The 11,772-nt window shown below is 54.0% G+C and overlaps 2 protein-coding genes across 2 annotated transcripts; one reads left to right on the top strand and one right to left on the bottom strand.

The window, feature by feature from the left end:
• Nucleotides 1–475: 475 nt before the first annotated feature.
• On the bottom strand, nucleotides 476–1,715 carry SPSK_09349 (uncharacterized protein; the record flags this gene model as incomplete). The annotated part of the gene is made up of 2 exons (XM_016735923.1): nucleotides 476–1,593; nucleotides 1,694–1,715. 2 exons carry the CDS (start codon nucleotides 1,713–1,715, stop codon nucleotides 476–478), a joined length of 1,140 nt encoding a protein of 379 aa, XP_016586880.1.
• Nucleotides 1,716–3,093: 1,378 nt separating this feature from the next.
• Nucleotides 3,094–4,489, top strand: SPSK_09229 (metacaspase; the record flags this gene model as incomplete). Its single annotated transcript, XM_016735805.1, has 2 exons — nucleotides 3,094–4,411; nucleotides 4,464–4,489. The coding sequence occupies 2 exons, from the start codon at nucleotides 3,094–3,096 to the stop codon at nucleotides 4,487–4,489; spliced, it is 1,344 nt and encodes a 447-aa protein (XP_016586879.1).
• Nucleotides 4,490–11,772: the final 7,283 nt, after the last annotated feature.

Here is an 11,772-nt window from a genome sequence, read left to right as displayed (position 1 = left end):
TTGTTGTTGCTGTTTAATAATCTTCAAATGCCTCGGAAGAGGATGTCACGTAAGGTTGTGGGTTATTTCGCTGTTAGAGAAGACGTGGTCTTATTAAGTTGAGAGTCTGAAATGTATGGAATTTGAAAGTATGCATTTTAAACAATTTGAAAAAGGCTATTTTGATTTAAGATCAACGAAAGTAAATGACCAATATATGAGACCTGAAATATCTGAAAAAAGAAAATTTTATTAAATAATTAGTTGGTCGGCAAAAGTATACATGGCAACATAAATTCCAAAATTAAATTAATATATTTCAGCAAAGAGCAAACCATTCGTCATCATTCAGCAGTCATTATCAACCTCATGACATAATATAAACATGACAAAAACGTGACACATAATATTTGACCAAAAAAGTCTCCCATTATAGCAAATCGAAATTTGGACCGGCACTGTATTGCTCGTACTGACACTTCGCGGACACATACTCTTAGTCGTCGTCGTCATCGTCGTCGTCACCATGACCATGGCCGTGTCCACCCCCATGGCCGTGATCGTCGCCGTGGCTGTGGTGGTGGGAGCCCCCATGGCTGTGGTGGTAGCTCGGCACGTTGTCCTCCTCAAAATCGTCCTTGTCGTTTCGTCGGCCGTCCCGGTCCCGGTCGCGTCGACGGTCAGCAGTGGCCAACGTATCGGAGTGGCTGCTGTGTCGTTTGATGCTCCGCTCGGAGCCATCTTTCTTGAGAGCCTTGGCCACGAGCGCGCCGGCGGCAATACCGCCCGCCGCACCCAGCAGCATGCCCGTGATGCTAAGGTTGCTACTCCGCCGACTGTGTCCTGAGTGGCTGCGGGCGCTGCGGTCACTCGGCGAGACGTCCCGTGGTGCCAGGCCGCGCTGGCCCGCGTCTCGGCCCCGTTGCGTCGGCTTGTCCGCTCGTTCCCGTCCCCGTTCTCGCTCCCCTTCCCGTTCCCGCTGGCGCTGCTCCTTTTGCAGCGTTTTCACCTCAAAGCCCGGCGCTTCCCACTGCGGCTTGCCCGAGTCCTTGTTGACATAGTACCAGCGACCATGCGTGGTGCTGAACAGAGGCAGCCAACCGGGTGGCAGCGGCGGCCGTCCCCGTGGCGTTTCGTACGTCGGGCCCGCCTTGGACACGTCTGCGTCGCCGCCCGGTATTGACCGAGGCTTCCGAGACGAGGCCCCGTCGTCCCGTCCTTGTTGGTCCTGCCGGCCTCGTCCGTTTCGCGCGCTAAAGTAGCTCCCCGCCGCAGCGGCGGCCAGCCGTGGCGAATGCAGGTGGATGTCGCGGCTGCGCGTCGTGCGCGGGTCGTCGAGGCCACCGCCACTGCGTCGCCGTCGTTGTCGGCGTGCATGGTCCCGGTCGGCGTCAGCGTTGTCGTCGTGGTCCTCGTCGTTGGCCGAATGGTGCAGTGGACTGTGACCGTCGCTTATGCCTCGGCCGCCTGGGCCAGCGCGACTGCGCGGCTCGCGCGCGGCACGACTTTTGGAGTAATCGTCGTAGGTCTCGTAATATTCATAGTCAAAGGTGCCGTCGTCCGTTTCGTCGTCGTCGCGCTGTGGTCCGCTGTGGTGATAGTAGCGAGTGGTCGCTAGGGGACGGGACGTTAGTGATTAGTGCTGGCTGTGGCTGAAGAAAGACGTCATAGGGGGCATAGGGCAGAGAGGGGGCGGCTCTGCCGTGAGACGTACTTGGACCAAGGCGTCGTGCCATGGCGAAATGTGTAAACTAGGCGTTTTGCGCTCTGGCTGTCGCAAAAGTGTCTGGCTCGCACAGAAGTGAAAAAAAAACAAGACGAAAGTAGGATGTAAATAATTGTCAGTCGGAAAAATAATGTGAGAAAACATGTACATCCATTCAGCGTAAGGCAAACAAGGCTATGTCGTACATAGGTCGCTTCCGGCTGCCTTGCTGGGCGGGACTGGCCCAGGCCCTTCCTTCCTTCTACGACGTTTCTGGGTCGCATATTGTGGCTCGTTGTCGGGCAGGAGCCAATCACAGTAACGTGCAGTGGCAGTGCCGGCTTCCTTCATGTGTCATTATTGTGGGAAAGAGCCCAGGGGGCATGCAGCTGATGTCGGTCATGCCGCTGGAAATCTGCACGCGGGCCGTGTCGCAAGGTCTACGAATACGTTTCTACACCTACCCACAGCTGACCTGTGACAATCTGTCTTACAGTCGTCTTGAATGGCATACTTGGAGCTACAGGCTCGTGTTTACACAGCCAAAGCGATGAAAGGACGCAAAATAAACGACGTACATTTTCGGCAGAGACGGTCACGTGGCTCTCTTCCCTATGTTGTGACAGTGTCAATAGTGCCAGTGCCTGACTGGTGGTGAGGTCAGGAGCAAATGCCCGCCAAGACATGCCACTGGCTACCAGCGCCGGCTAAGCCCGCATTCATCCCTAGAACACTGCCCTGAAGGGCGGCGAGACGCAACCAAATTGGTGTCGTAGTGCCGAAGAAGATGAGAAACGACACCTGGAAACGGCACCAATAATGAATGTCGCTTTACGCCTTCGCCTCCCCTTTTGTTTGTCTCATCAGAAAGAGCGATTTAGAGGAGAATTTGGCTTGGACCACGTGCACGGCTCTTTCCCATGCGTTTTGCCATTCGTGGCGTTGGGAAGGTGGCTGGCGGTGTTCGTCCACTTCTTTCCCAGGAGCTGCGTCCAAAATGAGGGGTTTCGATTCGCCGAGCTGAAGAGATGGCGTCGCCTACCCCGCCCCTAAACAGCGACGAACAGTGGCCTTTCGCCACTAACAACACTAAAGCAGAGCAGCATACGCACCAAAAGTTGGCAAGAGCAGCTAGTCTCAGGGCCGCAATCCAAGGGCCCAAGCAAGCAAGAGCGAGGGAGCGTACGCCATGCGAACCCGCCCGAATCCGGCGAGCATAGACAGCTGGGCCACATTCGCAATCTCTCTCTTTTTTTCAGCTCATCTTGTTACGAACATCACCACTCCCATTGACGACGACACCGACGACGCCGACGACGCCGACGAAGACAACCACGAGTGCTCTCTGAAGCAACCGTCCCCCCCTCCCCACGTCGCCCCTCCACACAACCACCGCCTCTTCTCTCGACATGTCGTGGAACGGCGGATTCCCCGGCCAGAATTACGGCCCCGGCCACAACGGCGGTGGCTACGGTCCTCCCCAGGGCGGCTACGGTCCTCCACAGGGCGGCTACGGCGGATACGGGCCCCCGCCAGGCCCGCCGCCGCAGGGCTACGACCAGTACGGCTACCCCCAGCAGCAGTATCCGCCGCAGGGATACCAGCAGCCGCCATCACAGCAATACCAGCAGGGTGGCTACCAGCAGGGCGGGTATCAGCAAGGCGGCTACCAGCAGGGCGGCTACGACAACCGTGCCGCGGCGCCGCCGCCGCAGCAGGCGCAGTCGTTTGGCCACGGGGCGCCGTCCGACTACACGTTCCAGTACTCCAACTGCACGGGCAAGCGCAAGGCGCTGCTGATTGGCATCAACTACATTGGCACCGACAACGCGCTACGCGGCTGCATCAACGACGTGCACAACGTGTCCAACTTCTTGACGCAGCGCCAAAACTACAAGCGCGAGGACATGGTCATCCTGACCGACGACCAGCGGGACCCCGTGCTGCGGCCGACGCGCGCCAACATCCTGCGGGCCATGGCGTGGCTCGTGCAGGGCGCGCAGCCCAACGACGCGCTGTTCCTCCACTACTCGGGCCACGGCGGCCAGACCGAGGACCTCGACGGCGACGAGGACGACGGCTACGACGAGACCATCTACCCCGTCGACTTCAAGCAGGCCGGCATGATTGTGGACGACGAGATCCACAACATTGTCGTGAAGCCGCTGCAGCCCGGCGTGCGCCTGACGGCCATTTTCGATTCGTGCCACTCCGGGTCCGCCATGGACCTGCCGTACCTTTATTCCACCAAGGGCGTCCTAAAGGAGCCCAATCTGGCCGAGGAGGCCGGCAAGGGCCTGCTGGGCGCCGTCATGGCCTACGCCCAGGGCAACCTGGCGGGCGTGGCCACGAGCATTTTTGACTTTGCGCGGACGGCCGTCAAGGGCGACGGCGCGTACAAGAAGACGGTCCAGACCAAGACGAGCCCGGCCGACGTGGTCATGTGGTCCGGCAGCAAGGACGACCAGACGAGCGCCGACGCCACGATTGCGTCGCAGGCGACCGGCGCCATGTCGTGGGCCTTTATCACGGCCATCACCCAGAACCCGCAGCAGAGCTACCTGGAGCTGCTCAACAGCATCCGCGACGTGCTGCAGAGCAAGTACACCCAGAAACCGCAGCTGTCGTGCAGCCATCCTCTCGGTGAGCCCCTCTCCGTGCCCTCTCTACCCTCTCTACCCTCTCCTTTGTGGTCGTCCTTCATTGCGGTCGTCCCCACCACATGTGGTAGGATTGCCATATTGTCCAGTGTTTGCTTCTGGGTACTAACAAGACGCAGATGTCAACCTTCTTTTCGTTATGTAAGGGTCGGATCGATGCTGGGAAATTAAAAAAAAAAAAAAAACAGAAAATTGGTCGACAGACGGGAACTGATTCCCAGGCAGTGCAAGGCTGCGTCCACGTTTCTTGTACTTTGGACACACTCTACCACCGTTCTTTTTCTTTTGCGTTCTCTTGGTTGTCTCTGCTTTTTTTCTCGTTGGTTTTGTCTGCGCATCGAGTATGATTATTTGCATAGGCTTTTCCGTGAGAATCTCATTGGACGTTTTCACATCTCGTCGTTTCGTGACGCTGGGTACATTTTGTTTCTTACCGCAGAATTTCGACTCCAGGGTCCATGTTTCAGATCCCACCAGCCATACCAAGACCTTGTCTTTGAACGCAGCTGGTGGTCGGCTTGCAACCCCCTTTGGCAAAGGTCCAGGAATACTGCGTAATATGGTTTAGAAACCGAGCCGAGCAAGCTCCTTTTGCTACTTCCCCAAGCCGTACTGTTACCAGCTCCAGGTCCAGCTCTGTGACGCTCCCGAGCTTCTTCAACTTTGCCGTCGGCACGACGCATTACCACACAGTACGTCGTATGTCACCCCCTCCTAGTCACCCACCACCCTGCACCCTACTTCGACGCACAGAAGTAGGTTCGGCGACTGATCATCAGGGGCGCTTGCCAGAAAACCGCACAGAGATGACAAGGGACGGATAGTCGGGCTGGCAGCTGTCACCCGCGGAGTAATTACAATGTGTGGTTGGGATGGATGGCACGCACCACCCCTTTTCCTCTAGGGGTTGTTTGGTTCCGTGCAAAGGCTTGACCGAGGTGGTGGAAGCCGCAGGCTGCAGTTGGTAGGTTGAAGCGGTCTTGGGAGACGCTCACGGAGGATTCCATCGCAACGACAACGCCCGACGTGTCGAATGTGTTTGTTATCGAAAGTGGCCGCATTGTTGATATCAAGTGATTGGGCCTTGATAGCAGAACAACAAAGCCATTACGTTTGCATCCTTCATGATAAGTATGGCGTATTTGATAGAGCATCGGATGCCCCAAGACCAATCGACAACGGCCTCGACTCCTGAACAAAAAGATGCCAAGAGATGCCCAGACTGCCCAGACTGCCCAGACTGCCCGGGAATCCCAAGTATTCAAGGGGCCATGGGATGTCAATGACCTTCCTGATCTCGACCATACCCCGACACGCCATGACATGTCCCCATGAATACGTCGTACACCAGAGAGGACATGATCGAAATACAACAGGACACTGTAATTTGGAGAGGCTGGGCACAAGCACATGGTCGACTACTATTACTCACATTATGCACTGCCCCTTGCCCTGACGGTGTTTGGCCAGGCTTTGCTCGGGCCGTGTTGACCTCGGAATGCCAAGCAGCACCGAAAAGCACGTGCTGACTGCGTTGTTTATTAAATCGGGGCAGCTCTCTTTGAAGGGCCACTTCCATGTCGATTTACGAGCATCGGCGCCTTGCACTTTGCTTTTGCACTTTGCTCAACGCGGCCCCGCCGTCGTTAGTCCGTACGCAAATAACGTTGACTAACAGGAACTGCAATCGGGCAACTATCTATTGCAACGAAAGTAAGATGAACCAGCCGGGCATTTTTTCCACCCAAGAAGGCGCAAAAAAGAAAGTCTAATAGTCGCTGGACGCAGGAGTGCTAGATTAATGCCTCGGGAGACGCGGAAAAGTCGAAACCGCAATGCTCACCAGTGGACCTTTTGGCCCGTTCTTTCACGTCGGTGAGCGAGTCTGCCATGACCTTTTGTGCTTGTTATCGCCTCATCTTTTGGCTCGGGCTAAGTCAGTTGGCGAGGCAAGCTTACGGCGCGTACGAGGATAGGAGTGGGCGCACCAACAGCGAAAATCGATTCCTTTGCGGTGCAGTCACCGGCTAGACAGGCAGCAACCGTCTGGTCGCAATGAGACCAAGAAAGGAACAGGCCGACAGCTACGAGAATAACAAAGCAAGGACCCACAAGAGGCATTTATGAGCACAAAATGCATACAGGTATCCTATCTCACGAGAAGAGAGGTCTGTGGCAACTGGAGCGACAGTCAACGCGAAAGCAAAATCCCTTTGTTCCGGGCTAGGGGTATTTTGATCGTTGATCTACACGGATTGTTCTTTATTGAAAACCTATGGCTGGCGGTCTTGATAGCATCGGTTAAAGGGATTTACGGTGAACCAAAAACAAATAAAAATATCCGTGTCTAGGCGAGGTATGTTGCGTTCTACGTTTTGATGTAGCATGTTTGTGTGCATGGACAAACAGCAAACACGTATACCACCCAACCGTCTAGATCACATCTCCACATGCCTGACATACACCAATATCATCTTACAAAGTGCGTTATTCCTCCACAAATAACGTAATGGTGTCCGTAAATAAGATGCAGATGGCTAGATGCAATGGAAGCCGCGGAGGATTCCTTCTAGAAGCCCACGCTGACCACCTGCAGAGGCAAAAGGCGGGACGATTATTCACGACACCGACGCCATCTTTGATATCTATTACATACAAGAATCTTCCCCAGACGGGAGCGGAATGGAGATGTTGGGGAAGCAAGGCGTTAGACAACCGGCTGGCGTCGGGGTATTTTCAAAGTTACGATGCCTTTTTGGATCGTCAAAGGAGAGACCAACGACGGAGTCAGCCCTCGAGCAGGAGGCGCATTTCTGGCACACCTGGGCACCGCTCGCCTTCCTTTCCCCTCACTTTTTACGCAACAGAAACCGGGATGTTGAGATGGTGCGCGGGGAAGTTGCACGATGTCAGTTTGGTCAGTTTGTCAGTTTGTCATGAAAACAACCACAATCTGGGGAGCGGAACGAGGATGGTGGAGGCGTATTTGGAGGTACGAATTACACAGACACACAACCCAAGGACTGGAGCAGAGTCTGTCGAACTTTTGCAATGTCGCCCAAATCGACCGCGAGGATACACACGAGTACCTTCAGAGCGCCCTCCAACCTTAACGCACCACCCACAATTCATTAAGCAACCTCGCCATACTTCGTACACTCCAATCCTCAGGCTCAACTCTGGTTCCTGTCAGCAGCCACCAGAATTGTTGGTGTGAGGTGGACTGGACAAAGGGGGATGCTTGACTTACACAGTGGACCCAGCGCCGTGAGCTCCGCAACGGCTCCACGATTCCGCACTCGTCCCCATACACCTAGGCCCAAGACAGAAGCTGCTTTGGCATTTGAGTGGGAACTTGACCGGAAAATAGATACATGAACATGTCAAGCGAGCATTGTAGCCTGGCGAACCATTGGGCGAGCGTACGACGCCCAGTAGACGGGAATAAACTGATACAAGCAAAAATAACACAGCCTCGAGGTGGGGAGGGCATCCCACAGCCTCCTTTGCCAGCTTGGGTGCGTATTGTCGCCGTGATGCAATGGCGGTACGTTTTGGTTGGATGAGCCTTGCACCAGAAGTAAATGCAGCATGCAGGAAAGTACATCATGAATCCACGCCGTATGGCAGTCGCGCGTTGGCGTACTTCTCCTCTGCCCACCATCTTTCTTTCTACACTCTTACGTACTCTGTCGTTTCGTGGTTTTTGTGTTCTTGTGTTGTTTGCCCAGTCCTTTCCCTTTTGTGTCCGTTCCTCTCGTTCTTCCTTGCAGTTGTGGCGTCACGCTAAACATGCATGGAAGCCCGGGTGGAAGCCAAGGAAGGAAAAGAAGCTCGGAAGGTAAGAAGCGCCGGACATGGCTAGCCAGAGAAGGCCTGGCTCGGAACAAGTGCCAGTTATCCCTCGTAATTACTGGCTAGACTAGCGGTGCGGCAGAGCGCCGGCAGTGGCGTTGAGCACAGCGCTGCGACGTCTGATTTTAGCGAGTTTGGTGTGCTGTCCTTCGGTGGTGGATATCTGCTGGCCGTGCGGGGTAATTAGATGAACATGGGACAACGAACAGCGCAGCAAGCCGCCACGGGCCTTGCCATCACATGAGGCCACTGCCATAACGGCGGGTTTTGCAGTGGCTGGGCGAGTACGACGTATCTTAGGTAATGCGCAGTGAGGGGAACCAAGCCCACTGGAGTCGGCCACCCCGAAAGTCTCCAAGCACTTTGCAGCGCACCATTGGAGCATGCACTAGGACAGTCTTCCTGGAGGCCAAGCGACTTACATTGAAGCCTTCGTGACGTATTTTATACGACCTCTCTGGCTGGGGCCAGTCTTGGCTTTCAGGATCATTCTTGCATAGGTCTCTTCTTTGTCAGGTTCTTGGTTACAGGCGGGCGACTCCTTCTCGTCCCTCGCCAGTTTTGGGACCCTTTATTCCCACCGTATTTGACGATCTTTGCCCGGTTTAATTTTGCCTAGCATGGTCCTCTTGACGTTGGTTGTTTGGGCTTTTGTCTTGTGTCCTTGGCACGCTTGGTTTTTGATCTTTGCAGTCTCCAAGGTTATCTCATCGCGGCACGATCAACGACAAAGGCAGCAAAGAAGCGGCGCAGCGCGACGACAAAACGGCCGGCAAAACCAACCGCCAAATGCAACCACAGCACCAACCTTTACGAATATTTACGTAGGTGGCTGAATCGCTGGCAAAACGGATGCCATTGCAGTTGTCCCGTGGCACAGGCCAGGCCACCCTCCCCTCCGCATCTTGATTGTCCCTCGGGAAGTATTCAAGATGCCGTACTCCGTACAAAGTACGGATCGTGGGTGTGTAATACGTAATAATGGATGGTGGTTGCATGGTGCGCTGGGCGTTGACTATCCAGATGCGATCATGGAATTGCCAATTGAAGCAGAAATAAGCTGGACGAAACATACAAAAAAAGCAACAATCGACATCGTTTCCAGCTGCACTGCAACCCTCCTTGACAACTAACTGTATGGCCGCTTTGCAATTTCTGGAGTGCAGCTGGGGCGCGGGTGGTTGGCCCAACTTTGGCTGCCACCCACACCAGCTGGGACATGACCCGGACCCGAATAAATCGCAACGGTGACTTTGGGGTTGTAATGGAGGTGCGGGACCCGATCTTTTAGGTACGATTGGAGGTGCCTTGCTGCCCTCGCTCTGTCGTTACGTATTTTTGACAGCTGGCACAGGGAGGCGCACAGGGAGGCTGTCAAGCCTGGGAAAGACAATTCCAAAGGATGCCAAATGGGGCATGCTATCAACCGCAACCAAAGGCGATATTTTGACGGGCCTATCAAGAGGAAGGCAAACGGTACCGTATGGTCACTCGAAAAATACATGTGTGCTGGCCCTTCCAATTGACATATTCGTAAAGCCCTAGAGAAAAAAAAAGACGCATCGAACGTCTGTTCTGCCACAACGCGTTGCAACTCACTTTGCACTTTACCTTTGCATAGCCCTTGTCCGCACAACACTGTCATGTGCATTTGTCCATCAAACTCGTGATTCTTGCGTTTTTCGTCCCTTTTATCTCGTAGTTATCTCTACAGAGGCTGGTTTTGCCACGCTTGTCAGGTGTGATTGATCCTTGGCGCCGTACTTTTGAATCAATTTTCGGCGCAACCCTTATGGCAGCACTTCAGACAGTCCATTGTACCCCGGTTTTTCGTAACAAGAGGCTCTCGTTTGGTACCTTTGCTGTCGTTGTTCGTTTGATTTGTCCTGTAAACGAGGTGTTATCAGACGATCTTCTGGTCGGCCTTCGGCGGCCACTATGGAGCTGTGCTCACTTCGGCCATGCCATTGACAAGAAAGGACAGTGCTCGTCTTGCCGGGACAAGCGATAGCAGTTGACTCTTAACTCTAACGTCCTAGACGCGATGTTTTTCATTTCTAATTCTGCCCCAACGCTGGCCCATTACAACGAAAGGCACCAATTTCAGACTCGTCTTTTGGTCTTTTTGTGCGAGGATCTGACGACGGTCCACAATCTTGGGGAGGGAAATTGAAGTCTGAGAGCTGAAAAGCAATACCCAAAGGTAACCTGCGCAGCAGACGACAAAATCCAAGTCTCTAAACGGGCCTTTTCTGCTTGACTGATTGTTCTGTTCTGGGTCCCAGTCAGAAGGCGAATTGACGGTTTAGAACCAGACACAGAGACGAGCAACGAGAAAGAAGCCAAAAAAAAAAAAAGTACAATAATACAGAATACTGAGGACAGGGCACGGAGCCTTCATGGAGTGGAGTTGGCCTCCCTTGCAATGACACCTTCCCCGATTCTGTCTAGTGGGATCATGGGAGTGTATTTCGTACTCCGCATAAGGCGAAACTGTTCAACTTCAACCAACTTCCTCACGGACGCTTGGAGTCTTTCTGCCGTGGTGAAGAGAAAGACTCCCTCGACTCCTGTCTCTCATCAAAATCTACGGGTATTCCATTTTGCGGACTGGTCAACTGCCCCGGTCAAATCCTTCGCGCACCACCAGCCGTCTTACTTGTCAACCTTTGCCTCAGCTGACGGGGACTGCGTATCCGTATTACCCAGGCATCAGCCGGAAAGTGCCTCTTTCCGCCATGCTAACTGTTAATCTTCACCTTCTTCTTCTACTCTTGTAGGACCATATCATACAGGACCTCTCCTCGCCAGGTCTGTGCGGGCACTGGCTGTTGTAGAGGTAGAGTTTGTTCGAATGCCCCATTGTCGTAGTCGCGGCCACGTTGACGCTGCTTTGTCGCCCTTGGTCCTCCTAGAAGACTTCGGTCGGACGAGCATATGGGAATAGCGTGCGGTCTTGGCCACAACAAGCATCGGCGTTGCACATGGAGCGCGCTGTCCATTCATCACGTTGCACGATAACCGCCAACCTTCTGAGCTTCTCTTGTCCCGCTGCGTGGCACTGCGTGGCTCTGCGTGCATCGTGGGCATGCAGGGCCACGTTGAGGTTGTCTGGTTGCCATGATGGCATCAGGTGCTGTCGCACAGTAGGACTACACAAACTCACAAAGAGTCAAGAAAACGAATCAGCGACCATCCAGGTATGTTAAGACACATTTTCAGGGCAGACGAGCAGCCATAGGAAGGTCACGTAGGACCATAATGGCCCGCCTCCCTTGTTTTGATCGCACCTTTCCTTTTCATTCCTGCTGCTCTATTTCCCATTTCCCTGTCTTCGAAATACTGAGTACGTAATCCAGTCGAGAATCAAGAGAGCGATCGACGTATTTGCCCCTATCAAAAGTCGAGTGGCGTCGCTGCCGAGAGAATGAGCCGCGGCGATGATATCCCGATTGGGAACAAGATCGGCCGTGCTGTAGGCGCTTGTACTATGTACACAGTGCAACTAGATCTCGCACTGCTGTATGAACTTTATGTTCCCTAGAATTGTAGTGTGCAGTGACAGATTTATGT

This window comes from Sporothrix schenckii (genome assembly GCF_000961545.1).
Source record: "Sporothrix schenckii 1099-18 chromosome Unknown Cont44, whole genome shotgun sequence".
Lineage (NCBI taxonomy): Eukaryota > Fungi > Ascomycota > Sordariomycetes > Ophiostomatales > Ophiostomataceae > Sporothrix > Sporothrix schenckii.
This window is presented reverse-complemented; position numbering and strand designations above follow the sequence as displayed.